We start from the raw sequence: 16,856 nt of genomic DNA, 5'->3' as shown, positions 1-16,856 counted from the left end.
GCTCCTTTGTACCTTGTCTTGCTTTTTGGTTTCAGAGCTACTGTATGTACAAAAAGAAGCATACTTATTTTATTTATAATATTTTTATGAGCCGTGGTGGCACAGTGGTTAGAATGCAGTATTGCAGGTTAACTCTGCCTACTGCCTGGAGTTCAATCCTGACTGATTCAAGATTGACTCAGCCTTCCATTTTTCTGAGGTTGCTAAAATGAGGACCCAAATTGTTGGGGGTAATATGCTGACATTATAAACTGTTCAGAGAGTACTGTAAAGCACTACAGAGTGGTATATAAGTCCAAGTGCTATTTCTATTTTTTGTAACCAGTGAATTTCTTTTTCCTGTTTTGCAAAATCAGACATGCCTTTTCTAAATCTCAAGGAAACAAACACAAACTCCCATGTCTTGGCTATAAATTTGACTTACGATGTGTCAGGACAGAAGAATTGTTCCCAGTAGAACACATGATACCGGAAAGCCTATAAGTGGCAAAAGCTAAAACTGAATCTCTACTCTTGAGTCAGGCAGACCAGCAGTTCCCATAAGGTCACTAGATTTAATAATTCTTATCAGTAATAGCAAATGCAATAAATGATGAAAACTGAATAGCTAGAAGAGCAATGCCACCTAAAATTCTCCTTTATGACACTCTAAAATTTGAGTTTTTAAACTTTCATTCCGAACGCAAAACACAATTAACATTTAAGTCAGCCTATCCAAGGAGAGCATTCTGGAGATAAGGGACTGTAAAACAGAAGGTGATTAATCTTAAGCAATGTAAAAGCTTGAGGAACATTCTCCAGTGACGATCTTAACATCTGAGCAAGGGGACATGGTCACAAGGAAAACTTGAAAGATCAGAAACTTGGAAGTCAGCACTGCTTACTATTGAAGACTGGAATTAGCTCCTTATGCCCAATCTCCATTTATAATCCTGCTGCCATTTTTCATTAACTGCAATTTCCTACTGTTTTCAGGAGTGATCATAACAAAGCACACTATGCAATAAAGGAAATAATAGGTAAATATCTATGAGAAATCTATTGAAAAGTCACCACAAGTATAATAAAAATGTCAGGTAGCATCTTCAGATTGTAAACTATTCCTTAATGCAGGAGGCAAACATATCCCAATTTACAAGGTAGATGCTCTGTTGACCAACGGTAAGTTCAATTTTGCCAAGATTGAGTTTATGTTTATTAGCCTTCATCTAGGCCAGTGATGGCGAACCTTTTAGAGACTGAGTGCACAAACTTCAACCCAAAACGCACTTATTTATCGCAAAGTGCCAACACAGCAATTTAACCTGAATATTGAGGTTTTAGTTTAGAAAAAAACAACTCATACATTAACATCTTTTGTCTTAAAAGAAAAACACAATAACAGAGCTTTCAATGATACAAACAACTTTTTATTGAAAGGTAAAAGTTTGCATTTGGCATGCTTTTGAACAATTAATATGATTTTTGCTGTTGTATGCATGCTGATAATTTGTCTGATCTTGGCTCATACTTTATAAGTTTGAGAGCAACACATGCAGCACTCAGGTCATCTGTTAGTCTGTTTCTGGTGTCAGATTTGATATAATTGAAAGATGAAAACAGCTGCTCACAAGCATAAGATGATCCAAACAAAGTAAGGAAAGCAATCCCAAGTGTTTTCATTGACTTAAAATTATTTGGCAGAGAATTCCACACTTTAAGAATTTCATTTTCAGAACTAACTGTGCTGTGCTTTGTCATCCCTTCTATCTTCTCAAGTGTTTCACACAGGTTATAGAATTTATTTTTCCATACAGAGCTTTCTTGAAATTCCAATAGCTCCATTTCTAGATTTCCTAAATCTAACCAGTGTAAGCAGGAAAGATCAAGTTCTTCAAATTTGGCTTTATCTGGAGAAGTAAGAAAAAACAGGGTGGTCTCCATCTTACGGAACTGTAAAAATCTGTTACTAAAATTCACCTTTGCAGCTGCTACAATGCTAGAAAATTCCTTGTAGATTTCCTGAGGCTTGTAGGATTGTCTGCAAATGTTGTAGAATTTCCTAAATGCATTTTTAGATGTGGAAAATATTTTAGCTGCCCACTTTGAAACATCCTTTCTGCTCCGGAGCCGCATGCGGCTCTTTCAGCCGTCTCCTGCGGCTCCCAGTCTTCTGCCATGTGCAGTCCAAAAAAAAAAGTGGGACTAAAAAAGTTCAACCTATCAGTTCAAATATGCAGAGTAGGTGCATATCTCACCTTAGCTCCACTCTTCAGTCAAACCCTGTTCTGCGCATGTGCGAATGTACGTGCATGCGCACACATTTTTTGCGGCTCCCAGTTTATCCTTTTGTGAGGGAACCGGTTCCGAGTGGCTCTTTCACTGTTTCAGGTTGCTGACCCCTGCCCTATACCTTGTAGTTGTTTGTTCAGTATATTGAAGTGTAGTGTAAAATCTGTAAAAAACATAAGATTGGTAAGCCAGGCCATATCAGTGAGCTGTGGACATTCCTGCCCTTTTTCATTCATAAACAGCCTAATTTCATCCAAGAAGGCTACAAATCTCTCCAGGACTCATCCTCTGCTCAGCCACCGGACATTATTGTACATAAGTAAACAACTATACTGTGACTGAACCTCCTCAAGAAGTGCTTGAAACTGTCAAAAATTCAGAGCACAGCCATGATGTATTTCACCATTTTTGTGACATCTTTAAGGACATCGTCAAATTTTTTGCTGCTTTCCCTGGCACAAAGAGCTTCTTGATGTATAATACAATGGAACTGAATGACTTGATGTTTTGTTTCTTTAACAAAGAACTGTATGAAACCAGATGTTGCCCCCACTATAGAAGGTGCCCCATCACTAGTAATTGAAACCACTTTTTCTAGTCTTACGTCTTGTGACAAAAAAGCCTCCATCACAGCATTGTAGATATCTATCCCTTGTGTTCTTTCAGGCAAAGACACCAGTTTCACCAGCTCTTCTCTCATGATGTTACCAATAGCATAATGCAAAATTACTGCTAGCCTTGCATGATTATTTATATCTGTGCTTTCATCCAAGCACATGGAGTAACAGGCTGCCTTTTGTAAGTCAGTGGTGAGCTGCTAACATCACTTGCCATGCGCTGGATACGATCTTTAACAGTATTTCTGCTAAGTGGCATCTCAGAGATGCGTTGAATAATTTTATTCTTGTTTGGGAAATCATGAAAAAGAGAATTACTCCCAGACAACATGGCCGTTTTGATAATATCCCCATGAGAGAGGGGCTTACCATGTTTTGCTAGGCACAGTGAAATTTGAAAACTGGCAGCTGTCAGATGATTTGTTCTGGAAAGATAGTTACAAAAACTAAGATACTGGGAATGATATTTTCTCAATTTCCCTTCAAGAAACTCTTTTCTTTCATTTTCACCAAATTTGGCAATACTTTGGTGTCAAAGTGCCGTCTGACACTTGATGTGCGACACTCAACACTTTCATTACACAGAATACATAATGCTTTCCCATTGCATTTGGTCACTACAAATGACTCTGTCCAGGCCTCTTGGAATGATCTTCCACTATCTGTTTTTGCATTTTTTTGCTGTACTCATTTCTGGGTGTCTACAAAAACATAAAATTTTAAAAAATGAAGCATCCAATACCTGCTGGGCTCTCTCACTCCTGCTTATTTCCAGGTACGTGAGCACCAACTTCTTCCTCACTGATGTCACCCAAGCCACTGCTGCTAATAAACTTCTTATCCAAAGGGAGGCCTTGGGGAAATTGGATTCCCCCTCTGTGAGCAAATGGGGTGGTTCAAAACGAAGCAAATTTGCTGCGTTTTCAAGCATTACATTTGCACACAGATGGAGTTCCCCATCTCTCCAAGATCTCTGTTCAGATAAAAGGTGTTTGAGCGCCTATGGGAGCCTTGGAAATGCAGTGAACTCTGTGCTGGGGCGATGGCGCGCATGTCCACAGAGAGGTCTCTTACTGCCCCCTCTGGCACGCGTGCCATAGGTATGCCACCACTGATATAGGCTATTATGAATCCCAAATTACCATTTCAGCATTTCCACAATATCACCTACATTTGACGGAAAGGAAAACAAGAACTACATTTTATGTCTCCAAACAGGCTTTCTTTCTTGGCTTTCTTTCAGCATCATTACCTATCAGAACAGAGAAAGTAGTTTTAGAACAACAACCAAACTGATATGAACCTAAAAAAATCTAGCTGCTGCTTCATAAAAAAAGGGGCCAAAATGTCAGATATAAAATGGAATGAAAGTTATCAGAGCCTTGAATGCTAATTTATTAGAAGTCATATTCTAATTTAAATTGACTATTTTAAACCCAATCCTTGCCTTCATATTTTAAATGAATTACTAATCCAAATATTTTAAACATTTTTTTTTCATGGAATTGATCCAACTGCCATTTTTTTGAGTGGGATTTTTTCACAAAAGGATTTTTCAGAGTTCTTTTGTGGCTTAAAAACAATGTAAGACAGTCTTTCTCAGCTTGATAGCTCCCTGTTGTTGGAAATTATAATTAGAAGATATGACACCAGGTTGGAAAAAGCTGGTGTAAGCAATGGTTATCAGATACCTTTATTACCTAACAAGATTCAACACAATCTGCTGAACTAATCAGTCCTTCATCATGATTGTCTGAAGCATTCATTAAGATACTAGTTTTATTATATGCAGTTTGAAGTCCTTTCAAGAATTCAATATTTAAAGATGTTTGTTCATTTTACCTAGAATTAAATAACAGACGTGTACAGATTGCACAACAAATGACAAAATCTCATTTTCCCACAGCATATAAACATGCTATTTTATAATCAGTGTTTGGGTTCATATACTAATTGTAACATAATAAAAGTTAACTTGATTTTGGTATATAGCACATTCTATGAATCTAGCCAATACCTTAGCATATCACTGTTCCAAACACATGGAGATTCTTCACTAAAGCCTAAGGAAAGCGAAGACCCCCTTTCAAATTAGAAAAGCTACTTCCGAGTCTATGAAACTGTTCTCTATTTCAATAATGGATGAAAAATGGCAAATTTGAATCTTGATGTTTATTATATTACCTGTTTACTCTATATGCAAAGAATCAGTGCTGTCTAAGCCCATCTGTAGCGAATGGGTAGGGTGTCAAAGCGTAATACCATGTGATGACTGCAAGTACTATAATAACTCCTTCATTCATCTGCTTGATACTTCCATGGATGACCCCAAAGGTTTTTTGTTGTTTGACTAGCTTTACCAGACAACTTTTTGCCAGAGTCTCAACCTGGAATAATACTTGCATAGATATGTGGGTCTGTGAGATTTATGACCAGGACTGAGATCAGAGAAGTCACCCTAGCAATACTCCAAATTTTGCAGGCTTCATATTCAGGCACACCCATAAACCGAAAAATACTTAGAATTATTGAATCATAGGGCTGGTGGGGACCTTGGAGGTCTTTTAGTCAAACCCACCGCCCGAGGCAGGAATTGTTATGCTACCGCAGACAAATAGTTGTCCAATCTTTTCTTGAAAACGTCCAGCAATGGAATAGCCACAATTCTGAGAGCAAGCTGTTCCATTGATTCATCATTCTCGCTGTCAGAAAATTCCTCCTTACTCCCAGGTTGGATCTCCCTCAAATGAGCTTCCACCCATTGCTGCTCGTTACTTTTATCAGTACTATTTAAAATATAATCATTCCTAAATTGATGCTCTATCAAAATGGTCTGCTGTTAAAAGAGATGGGAATTAGCATCAGTTGGGAAGATTTTTTTTATTAAAGACTGAGAGGCTTTCAAGGGTCTTGAGGGGAAGAGGATACTCTACTGTATAAACAGTAAAACAATAATCCCACAAATCATATCATAAAATCCCAAAATGGATTTTATGCCATCCATAATGGATTTGCAAGCCGTTCCATAATGGAATGGATGCACCCAAGAAGATCTGCTCTAACCTCCTGTCACTGGCACCTTGGGAGGGTTCATTGCCGTGTCCCCACTTGCAATTGGATGGGTAGGTTGTATCCTAAGCAGATGGTCTGTGCTTCACTCCAGCTGCAAATGCTAATTTTTAAAATAGGTGTCAGTTTTTAGCCTTTAATGTTTTCATGCAGTGAAAACAGAATTTCAACAATGTGGATGTTTACACTGATTTTGGAACAGAAATGACATGCGTACAGTGAGGCAACGTATACCCTGATTTACCCAAAATGTATGTAAACTGCTTCCTATTCAACTTCTTGAAGTGGTTTGCAATAAAAATTCAATAGAAAGCATATCTATTTAAAAATTAAGTTTATTTTGGAGACAGTCAATATTTGTAGGTTTTTTTTTCATAGGGAAATTGTTAAATGGACAGCCTGTGAAAACAAATTTGCATAGGTTTGTGTGTATAGGCAAGCTTAGTGATAAATAAATATTCCTCTTGTATTCTGAACTAAGTTTCAGGTACAGGCCTATTAGGTAGATTAGTCTGAATATAAATATATTGGCTACTTTCTAGGTCTCTTATAAAGTTTATTAATGTACTTTAATTGAAACATTTTGTACTCCATGCTAAATGCATGCTAAGAATATGCTTATACCCATGTATACAGTTTCCAGGACTTGCACAATTTACACATCTGAAGTAAGAGCTTGCTAGCACAGGGGTCCCCAACCCCCAGTCTCCATGGACCGGCACCAGGCCAGAAACTGGACCACGCAAACAAACAAAGCCCTATCTGTGGGATGAGGCAGCATATGAAACCATGTCCCCCTCCAGTCCGCAGAAAAAAACTTCTCTTCACAGAACCGGTCCCTGGTGCCCAATAGGTTGGGGGCCACTGTTAAAGCAGATTTAAATTATGAAATTTTATTTTTAAATGTTACCACACTCTTGAGTTAATTTCTTTTAATTTCATACCCTCCCCTATTTCCCCATGCTACCTATTTAGGATTCCTAATATTAGTGGCCAATTCTTGGGCTCTGCATGCATACATTCATAATCTTTGTGTAGCTTTTATTATTGTGTAGTTATTTTATCCTGCCTTTTATTATTTTTATAAATCATTCAAAGTGGCAAACGTATCTACTACTCTTTCCTCCTCCTATTTTCCCCACAACCACCAATGCGAGATGAATTGGGCTAAGCGAAAGTGTCTGGTCCAAAGTCACCCAGCCAGCTTTCCTGTCTTAAGGCTGGTTAGAATTCAGTCTCCTGATTTCTGGCCTGATGCCTTAACCACTAGACCAGGGGTAGGCAACCTCGGCTCTTTTATGACTCATGGACTTCAACTCCCAGAATTCCTGAGCCAGCTATGCTGGCTCAGGAATTCTGGGAGTTGAAGTCCATGAGTCATAAAAGAGCCGAGGTTGCCTACCGCTGCACTAGACCAAACTTAGTCTTGTTGTCCCCATGTTGTCCTCCTTTTCCCCCCCACGACCAAGAACCTTAGAACCTCCAGGGTAGCCCATCTTGTCTTGAATGCAAGAAGATGTGAATTTTTTACCTAGCTCTGATCCAAATGAGTGCAGCGGTTTTCTTTTTGTAGGGCAAGAAGACAGAAGAGCCTTTCTCTGTGGTGACTACAGACTAGAGGAATTCTCTAGTGAGTTTCCACTTCACCGTAGTACCCAGTCCATCTGCCCTGGGGCCTTTTCCCACGCTTGGCTAACTGTTTCTTTTGCATCCTGGCAGGTCCAGCAGGTCCAGGTGTTTGCTGATGTGCAGTGTACGGTCAACTTGGTGGGCGGAGACCCTTACCTGAACCAGCCTGGCTCCGTGGATACACAGAAAGGCAGCACAGCCTCTCAGACCCCCCAAGCCCAGCAGAAAAGTCTTCTTCAGCAGCTACTGACTGAATAACCTGCTTTTCAAAGGAATGTGAAATTTAAATAATGACATACAGATATATAAATATATATATATATAAATATATATGTATATTATATATTTTTCTGAGATTTTTGGTATCTCAAAAACGTGCAGCCATTCTTCAGCTCTTGTAGTATATGGAGCAGGGGGGGGAAACCCTCCTCCCCTTTTGGTTTTTTTAAACAATGATGGATTTCAGCAAAGTGAGAAGACAGAATCATTGAGCCAAATTTTACAGATTATCCTTATTTTTATAATCAGTTGCTGGCTTCTTTTCCCAGAAGGACATTACTAGTGGGGTTGAGGGTGGGGGTGGGAGAGCAAAACGGAAGGCATGTTGCTGTGAGGCGGAGGAGGAGGAGAAGGGGTTGAAGTCTCAGTTTCAGCTGGATCTGTCACTGATTTGCATCTTCAGTAAAGCAGGAATGGGCAAATAATTGTGCACGCTCATCTCTTTTTTGGGAAGGGATGTTCCTTAGCTGTTCTTAAACATGTACGCCCTTGCTCACTGCTTGCCCCCAATTCGTTTGTGCAGTCAGCTTTTCTTAGCAATTGTGAGTTTGTCAGTTTTAAAGAAAAATAATATTAATAATATTAATAATAAATATTTTGCCCCACTGTTTTTTTTTAATGTTTTATGCTGGTAGACAGCCTCCTTAGTGACAAAGAGGCCTTTGTAGTATATGAACAACAGATCGAGTGAGAGTTCCTATGAAAACTAATATAATTGTTGAAAATAAAACATGTAAATCCATTTGGGGGATAATTGCAATTATTTTTAGGGGGAGAGGAGGAAGTGGCTCTGAAAGCAATGCACCAAGTGCATCCCACCCATTTCTGTGGGATTTGTAAGAGAGACAATTCTTGTCAAAAATGAAATGGAGGAAGTGCAGCAGAAATTCAAGGTGTAGTTCTGGCCACTATTGTAGATTTTTTTTAAAAAAAATAGTGATTCAAATTGAGCAGTCAGCACTTGTTTTTGATTCTGTTTAACAGCCAAGGTAGCATAAAACTATTTAAAATAATACGGATTATGATTACAATAAAAAGGCGCTTCTCTGTGGAATGGGAGACAAGTTAATACTTTCCCCCCCTCAGGCCTTTTAATGTAAATAGCTCAGACTTCTTGTATAAATTGGTTTCTTTCTCTTTTTAGTTGGGGATTGCTCTTAAATAGCATTGCTTTTGGAAGGGATGGGGGATTTCTTTCTTTTCTCTCTTTCTGAAATTTTGTTGATGTGTGAAAATAAAACTGTGTAGCTTTTGTTAAATGAATTTGCAAGAGTTTAAAACACAAAGAGACAAACCTAATGGCTGATGTTGCATTATTGCTTACAAAAGGTGTGGACTTACATTTTTAACAGTCTGGAAGAGACACAGGATCATGAGAGGAAGGGGGTGATAATAAAAGACAGCTTGCTCAGCAGGTGACTAACAATAGTTCAAGGCACCTCTAAGATGCAGAGATCTGCCCTAGATGCTGGCATTCTAAAGTTCAGATTTTCTCTTACTTGTACCCATGTGGATTTAAAAAAAATAAAAACTAGGAGTGTGTTCACTGCTCAGACCTGAACTAAATACCAAAATCCAACATTCTGTCTTGCCACTCTAACCATGCAAGGGTTTGGTTTTACAGAAATCAACCAGCATCGATGAACTATCAAGAAAGGATTAAATATATTTATTCTACTGAACATGCCTCAATACTGTAGCACTGTACAGCACCTAGCCAAATCTTGACTGATCTTTAAAACGTCAAGCAAGATTAGGTCTAGTTAGTACTCGGATAGAATATCAAGAAATTGAAAGACTGGAAAAAAAAATCTCAAAAAGTAGCAACAGCCCTTGGTTGTATAAACAGGGGCATAGAATCAAAATCACGTGAAGTATTAGTACTGCTTTATAAAACCTTAGTAAGACCACACCTGGAATAGGGCATCCAGTTTTGGTCATTACATTACAGAAAAGATGTTGAGACTGTGGAAATAGTGCAGAGAAGAGCAGCTAAGATGATTAAAAGACTGAAGACTAAAACATACAAAGAACAGTTGCAGGAATTAGGTATGGCTAGTCTAAAGAAAAGAAGGACTAGGAGTGACATGATAGCAGTATTCCAGTGTTTGAGGGGCTGCAACAAAGAAGAGGGGGTCAACTTATTTTCCAAAGCACCTGAAGGCAAGACAAGAAACAATGGGTGGAAACCAATCAAGAAGAGAAGCAACCTAGAACTAAGGAGAAACTTTCTAATAGAACCAGTGCTTTTTTTGTAAAAAAAAAAAAAAGTGCCGGAATTCACGCACGTCATACAACCTGCCTTGCCTACCCTACAAGGTTCCATCCAAAAAAGGTGCCGGAACTCAGTTCTGGGCGTTCTATGACAAAAAAAGCCCTGAATAGAACAATTATCCAGTGGAGCAGCTTGCCTTCGGAAGTTGTGGATGCTTCATCACCGGAGGTTTAAGAAAAAACTGGACAGCCACTTGTCTGAAATGGTATAGGACCTCTGCTTGAGCAGAGGATTGGACTAGAAGACCTCCAAGGTCCCTTCCATCTCTATTCTGATTGATTAAACATAACTGTATATTGTAACTGGGAGAACTCAAGCTTATTTTATTTTATTTATTAAATTTATATGCTGACCATGTTGCATTTATGCAAATTGAAAGAGACTTAGCTTTTCTTTTCTTTTTTTTTTTGTAAACTTCCATGTATCCCAACTGGAAGAGGCTAATAACTAGCTGGGCCTTTCTGATCTATTCTTTAGGAATTATGGTTCCAACCATGCCAATTTAACAGACTAACAGTTAGAAGGGACCTTGGAAGTCTTCTAATTCAACCTTCCACTCAAGCAGGAGACCATATACCATTTCAGACAAATGGCTGTCCAGTTTCTTTTTACAAGGGTCCAGTGATTCAGCACTCAGAACTTCTGAAGGCAAGCTGTTCCAGTGGTTAATTGTTCTCACTGTCAGGAAACTTCTTGGTTCTAGATTGCTTCTCTCCTTGATTAGTTTCCAAACATTGCTATCATGTCACCCCTTATCCTTTTCACTAAACTAGACATATCCAATTCCTGCCATCGATTTTCATATCTTTTAGTCTCCAGACCTCTGATCAGCTTTGTTGCTTTTTTTCTGCACTCTTTTGGGGGCCTCAACATTTTTTTTTAACCAAAATTGGATGCAGGATTCCAAGTGTGGTCTTACCAAGGCCGTATATAGCAGTACTAACACTTCACGTGATCTAATTCTATCCCTCTGTTAAAGCAGCCTGGGATTGCATTGGCTTTTTTGGCTGCTACCACACGCACAAAATTTCATTTTGTTAGATAGAACTGTGTGGCTGTCGAGATCCATCTGGATCTTGAGCCTATCTTCTGGGTGTTGTCTATTCCTGCCAACTTGCTGTCATCTGCAAATTTGGTAATTCCTCTTTTATTCCCTCATCTAAATCATTTATGAAGATATTGAAGAGTACTGAGCTTAAGAGAGAAATTTGGGGTATCCTCCTGCTTACTTCCCTCCATGTACATATAGTTTCATTATAAGGCTACATTTTGAGTGCAGTTTGTCAGCCGGTTATGGATTCATCTGGTGGTGATGCTGTCTATCCCACATTTTGCTAGCTTACCAAGAAGTAGGCTGTGACTTACTTTGTCAAATACCTTATTGGAATCCAAGTATACTATGTCCACAGCCTTTCACTGGTCCACTTAGTCGCAGCATGATCTGTTTTTGACAAACCTATGTTGGCTTCTAGTTACAATTTTGACTTGCTTCTAGGTATTCGCAGATCTGTTGCTTGATTATCTTTTCCAGGATCTTCCTAGGTATTGATGTCAGGCTAATTGGTCTGTGGTTTCCTGGATTGGGTTTTTCTTTTGAAGATGGGAACTACATCAGCTCTTTTCCAGTCCTCTGGTAGTTCCCCAGTGCTCCAGGATCTTTGAAAGATATAGTTCAGTGGTTCCAAGATCATGTCTACCAGCTCCTTCAGAATTCTGGAATGTAATCCATCAGGTCCTAATGACTTGAACTCATCTAAGTGGACAAGTGTTCTTTTACCATTTTCTTACCTATTTTAATCTGAATTCCTAGTCTGTCCTTTGGGAGTTATTTTTGGGAGGTTGGGCTATTTTTTTCCTGTGAAGACAGATGCAAAGAAAGAATTAAGCAGCTTTCCTTTATCCCTGCTGCCCGCCACTTCCTTGCCATCTTCTCCCACAAATGGATGGTTTCTTTTGATTTTTATTTTTTATATGTTGAAACTTTTTTTATTTAGATATTTGTTGTCTTAGTTCATTCTGAGCCTTAGCTTTCCTGATTTCATCTTTACAGATTCAGGCTATATGCTGTTATTTTCCCTTAGTCGTGTCCCTCTTCATTTTTTATTTTTGTCTTTCTGTGTACCAGAGTGTTGTTTGTGCAACTGTGCTGGTTTCTTCTTTCAGTGGTATTGTGCTCTTATGATGCTTTTATCATGTTATTTTTATTATTTCCCAAGCTTGAGTTTTCTTTTAAAAATTTTATCCATGGAATCCTTCCCAAGCTCTAAGTTTTTTGAAATCAGTTCTTTTAAAGTTTAAGACTGTTTTGCTTATGTCTACACTATGTTGAATTCTAATACAATATGGTCACTCTCCCCCTGCAACTTTAACCCCCTCTTATCATTTTTTTGTTAGTAAGAATTAGGTCCTGTATAGCTGACCTTCTAGTTCCCTCTATCTTTTAGATGACAAAGTTGTCAACTAGGTTGGTCAGGAATCTATTAAGTCAGATTTTGTCTCCCAATTGATCTCAGGGTACTTAAAGTTTACCATTTTTACTGTTTCCTACACACATTTGTTAAATGTTTAGCAAAATGTTAATCTATTTTTTTTTCTTCTGGGTTGTCTGGCCTGTAATATACACGTGTGACATGTCATTCTTTTTTCTTTTTATATTGACCCACGTGCATTTTAGGAAGCTTTCATCCTTGGTTTTATGCATTTCCATAAAGAAGTAGCGATCTCTTACATATAATGTAATTCCATCTCTTTTGGAGCTATATATTGGCTCGTCTATTGTCATTCACAGTATCACAGTACTGGAAACTACTCATTATCACTTCACTTAGTTTAATTCATCCAAGTTTACACATATCTAATTAACAGTTTTTCAGCCATTGATTAGCCAATCCTGGTTCTGCTGAGTGAGCAGCCCCAAACCACAGCCATAATAAACCCATAATCTTCTTCAGCAGGTTAACAAAACATTTCAACACAGACCGTGATTTCAATATGGAATTTTTACAGTGCATTATTCAATACATCCACTTGGGATATACAGTATAAAATCAAAATAACTGTCTTAAATGTATACATGCTATTTAGTTTTTGCAGAAATATTTTTCTGCTTTAAAGTACATAGGACTGTAGTTCACTACTTTATGATACATTGAGTTGTAAAAATCCATCCTACATGTCAATGGGAACAATTCAATATGATAGCTGTCTTCCATTCAAGTATCCAGGAGTCATTACCAGCCAGATTAGACTGCAAATTTACCAATCCATCAGCATTCTTCCCATAATAGCAGTCAAAGTGAAGACTAAGTCTACAAGGAAGACTTAGAGGATAACATAATTTTTTTTCCTGCTGCTTCCCAACAACTGATAATTACAAATTTATGTAACTACTGATCCTGGCAGCAGAAAAAAAAAGTTATGAACAGGGCCACTGGCTGCATTTATATAATGGATTGAATAATGAATTGTGACATTCTAGCCTAGTGTGTTGCATGAATAGATCCGGTTTTATGGGCCAATGCAAATACACAAAGTTGATCTAATCAATTCAGTTATGATTAAATTACAATCAAATATGTCACGCAAGCATAGTAATAGATTCTCCACGAGTTTGTCTAATTCCTTTTTAGACTTGAGAGTTGAAGACCATCATCACCAATTTGTGAAAGAAAATTTCATACTTTTACTATGTATCAGGCAAAAGAATTCACCTGCTTATCCTGGATATCCCACTGTTCACCTTCAGTGCATAGCACACTTCTACAGTATTATCATACCTTGCTAAATGGAACCATACCTAACATTCACCTATACATAGAAATGTTCTCTTTGTAGCTCTTTGAAATTCCTTATCATTTCTATCACCCTGATATTATCACTGCTCAACCCTAACTCCACATTTGCAAATAAATTTTAAAATGCAGATCTCAAAATAATTATTGAAACTATTTTCTTAACACATGTAACAAAGTGCTCCTAAGAGGCCTCATCTTCTTTATTCATGAGTTTTTATGTTTTTATTGAGATTTTGTCAAAAGCTTTCTAAAAGCTCAGAAGGGTTCTTTCTGCATCTATGAACTGCCGCTATAGTAGTATTAGTGCAGATAAATGAGAATATTTTGCTACCCAAAATATTTCTTAATCTAAATCTATCCGAATAAGAATCAAATATTATTTACTTATTAAATTTATATGCCACCCATCTCATCAATAAAGCAATTCTGGGTGATTTAATACCCTGAATCCCCTCTTCAATAATATTAAGGCACCCAAAGTTTCCTCCTAAATTGAGAAAGCTGTGTTAGGCTGTACCATGAGATGCCTTGCCTCCTAATGATATGAATCCATTATTTTTTTAGTATCTTTATGAAATACTCTGATTGAAGTAAATTCTTGCATCTCACAATGCTCCTATTATAGTGCAAAGGGAGACTGAAAAAAACCAAGTGAAATATACTTTTATCTGGTCAACTGTGCTCATGGCTAGAGAGAAAAAGGATCATTTCAAGAGTTTGAAATTCTTTAGATGATGATGTACGTGCTCCTTCAGGTAGGGACGGAGGGCAATGCAAGTTGCTATGTTTTCTGGTTGTTCTATCCAGACTTTATGATCAATGCCATTCTGTTGCAGTCTGTCTGCTAATGTACTCAAGGCACACTCATCTGGAGCCTAAGAAACAAAGGAAAACAATCTCAGTGTAATATAGAATCAAAGATTGCTACAGTATTCATTGGTAACCTGTCTTGGTAAAGCTACAACGACCAACAACTCCAAGAATTATCTGCTTAACTGAAAACAGCAAAAAGTATCAATTGTACTTTATGTAGTAAACTGTAACAAACTCTTGTTTTGAAGATAATTAGAGATGGCAATAACCACAATTCAGTCCATACAAATGCACTGAATTTTATGCCCTAATATTGTGCTGTGATTGGGAAGAAATTACAGATGTCACTGCATCTTAATGCCTTAGAAACCGGTAACATGTTTTACACACATACACACATATCCATCCCTCAGGAGCAGGGGTCTTCAAACTTGCCCCTTTTATGACTTGTGGACTTCAACTCCCAGAATTCCTCAGCCAGGCACGCTGGCTGAGGAATTCTGGGAGTTGAAGTCCACAAGTCATAAAAGGGGCAAGTTTGAAGACCCCTACTCAGGAGCTCTTGAAGCTGAATATGCATTAAAAATAGCATCACACAAGATTTTATCTGTCCATTCCTTTCCTCCACCATTTGGATATAATCAAAGCTACAATGCAAAGGCTTGGATCCAAAATGTCCAGTCCAATCTCCTGTATGCAGTTTTGCCGATTAGAACCCCCTAATTCGCAAAGTAATATTTTTTTTTACAAAAAATAGGGGGGGGAGGAAATCTGTTAAATTCCAAATCTTATCTGTTAGATTCCAGAACGTCATGGCCAGAAATCTATGTATTTATTCAAGAATCGGATATCATTTCCATTTTATGCTCTGGCTACTCCTGTTTATTATTATTATTTGGATTTATGGTTTATGGTTAAAGCCCATTCTAGAAAAACAGTTCCATGGTTTGACTCGGCAGAAACCCTTTCAACTTCAGTACGCCTGCTAAAACAGAAACGATCGGCTTCATGGCACTTTCAAGACCAGGGGTCTTCAAACTTGGCCCTTTTATGACTTGTGGACTTCAACTCCCAGAATTCCTCAGCCAGCTTTGCTGGCTGAGGAATTCTGGGAGTTGAAGTCCACAAGTCATAAAAGGGCCAAGTTTGAAGACCCCTGTTCAAGACTAACGTAGGCCCTTCCCTTCCCAACCAGCTGCAAAAGGGAAAAAGCAATAGCAAATACAGGGAACATCAGTTTGGCGAAAACTTGAAGAAACCAGGATCACGCATGGGAAACCTATTAAATCCCGCTTTTCAGATTCACAGGTTAATGCAGCCACGTAATACAATACCACCGGTACCACCCGTTTTGCAGGGCTGGTCTGGGGAATTCTGGGAGCTGAAGTCCACCCGTCTCCCACTTGCCAAGGTTGAGAAGCACCGTTAGGCACGCTCACCTCCAGCACCACGGTCCTCATGCTGCCACCCTGGGCTAGATAAGCCGCGGTGTCTGGATGCTCGTGGTACGCGTGGACCACGGCCAAGGCCGCGTGGCAAGCTTGAGCCACCGAGGCCCCCAACGGCCACGAGAAAGGCTCGCGTGACAAGTCGCCCCTCAGGACCACGTATTGCACCAAAGAGCGCGCCGCCGCCGCCGCCATCCTCAAGCCGGAAATGAGGTAATTCCTAAAGGAACTCTGGGAAAAGGATAAAGGAAGGGAGGCGCCGGTTTCCGTACAAGAGAATAATTTAAGGCAGGGGTCTTCAAACTTGGCCCTTTTATGACTTGTGGACTTCAATTCCCAGAATTCCTCAGCCAGCAAAGCTGGCTGAGGAATTCTGGGAGTTGAAGTCCACAAGTCATAAAAGGGCCAAGTTTGAAGACCCCTGATTGAAGGAGTGGGGTTAGCCATCTTGCTGTACGGCGTCAGCTGAGGTAGAGCGCCCGAGGGGGTAGACCAGGGGTCGGCAACCTCGGCTCTTTTATGACTCGTGGACTTCAACTCCCAGAATTCCTGAGCCAGCACAGCTGGCTCAGGAATTCTGGGAGTTGAAGTCCACGAGTCATAAAAGAGCCGAGGTTGCCGACCCCTGGGGTAGACACTCGCGAGTCATTTCGGGAAGAAG

General features: G+C 39.0%; 2 protein-coding genes across 6 annotated transcripts in view; one reads left to right on the top strand and one right to left on the bottom strand.

Moving 5' to 3' along the window:
• The window catches only part of NCOA1 (nuclear receptor coactivator 1), a 304,315-nt gene extending 294,982 nt beyond the window's left edge, over positions 1–9,333 (top strand). For 3 of the 5 annotated variants that reach the window (XM_083348414.1, XM_083348416.1, XM_083348418.1), the window contains one exon: positions 7,677–9,329. In XM_083348414.1, the coding sequence (XP_083204540.1) occupies positions 7,677–7,844 (168 nt within the window). In that variant the 3' untranslated portion in view covers positions 7,845–9,329. Of the gene's footprint in view, positions 1–7,530; positions 7,588–7,676 lie in introns of all 5 variants that reach the window. The other 2 variants (XM_083348417.1, XM_083348415.1) reach the window with 2 other exon arrangements.
• Positions 9,334–13,120: 3,787 nt separating this feature from the next.
• PTRHD1 (peptidyl-tRNA hydrolase domain containing 1) lies at positions 13,121–16,520 on the bottom strand. The gene is made up of 2 exons (XM_083349572.1): positions 16,187–16,520; positions 13,121–14,809 (listed from the first exon to the last, which is right to left on the bottom strand). The coding sequence occupies exons 1-2, from the start codon at positions 16,388–16,390 to the stop codon at positions 14,639–14,641; spliced, it is 375 nt and encodes a 124-aa protein (XP_083205698.1). The 5' UTR covers positions 16,391–16,520; the 3' UTR covers positions 13,121–14,638.
• Between the last annotated feature and the right edge of the window lie 336 nt (positions 16,521–16,856).

Source organism: Vipera ursinii (genome assembly GCF_947247035.1).
Source record: "Vipera ursinii genome assembly, chromosome: 1".
In the NCBI taxonomy this organism is placed as follows: Eukaryota; Metazoa; Chordata; class Lepidosauria; order Squamata; family Viperidae; genus Vipera; species Vipera ursinii.
The sequence above is the reverse complement of the archived record's forward strand: the minus strand, read 5'-3'. Positions and strand labels throughout refer to the sequence as shown.

What these genes read in the sequence shown, in the direction of transcription:
- PTRHD1 (XM_083349572.1), bottom strand. Translation starts at nt 16,390, where the DNA reads ATGGCGGCGGCGGCGGCGCGCTCTTTGGTGCAATACGTGGTCCTGAGG. An exon ending in TGAGGACCGTGGTGCTGGAG is followed by an intron (nt 14,810 to 16,186) that starts GTGAGCGTGCCT and finishes TTTGTTTCTTAG; the next exon opens with GCTCCAGATGAGTGTGCCTT.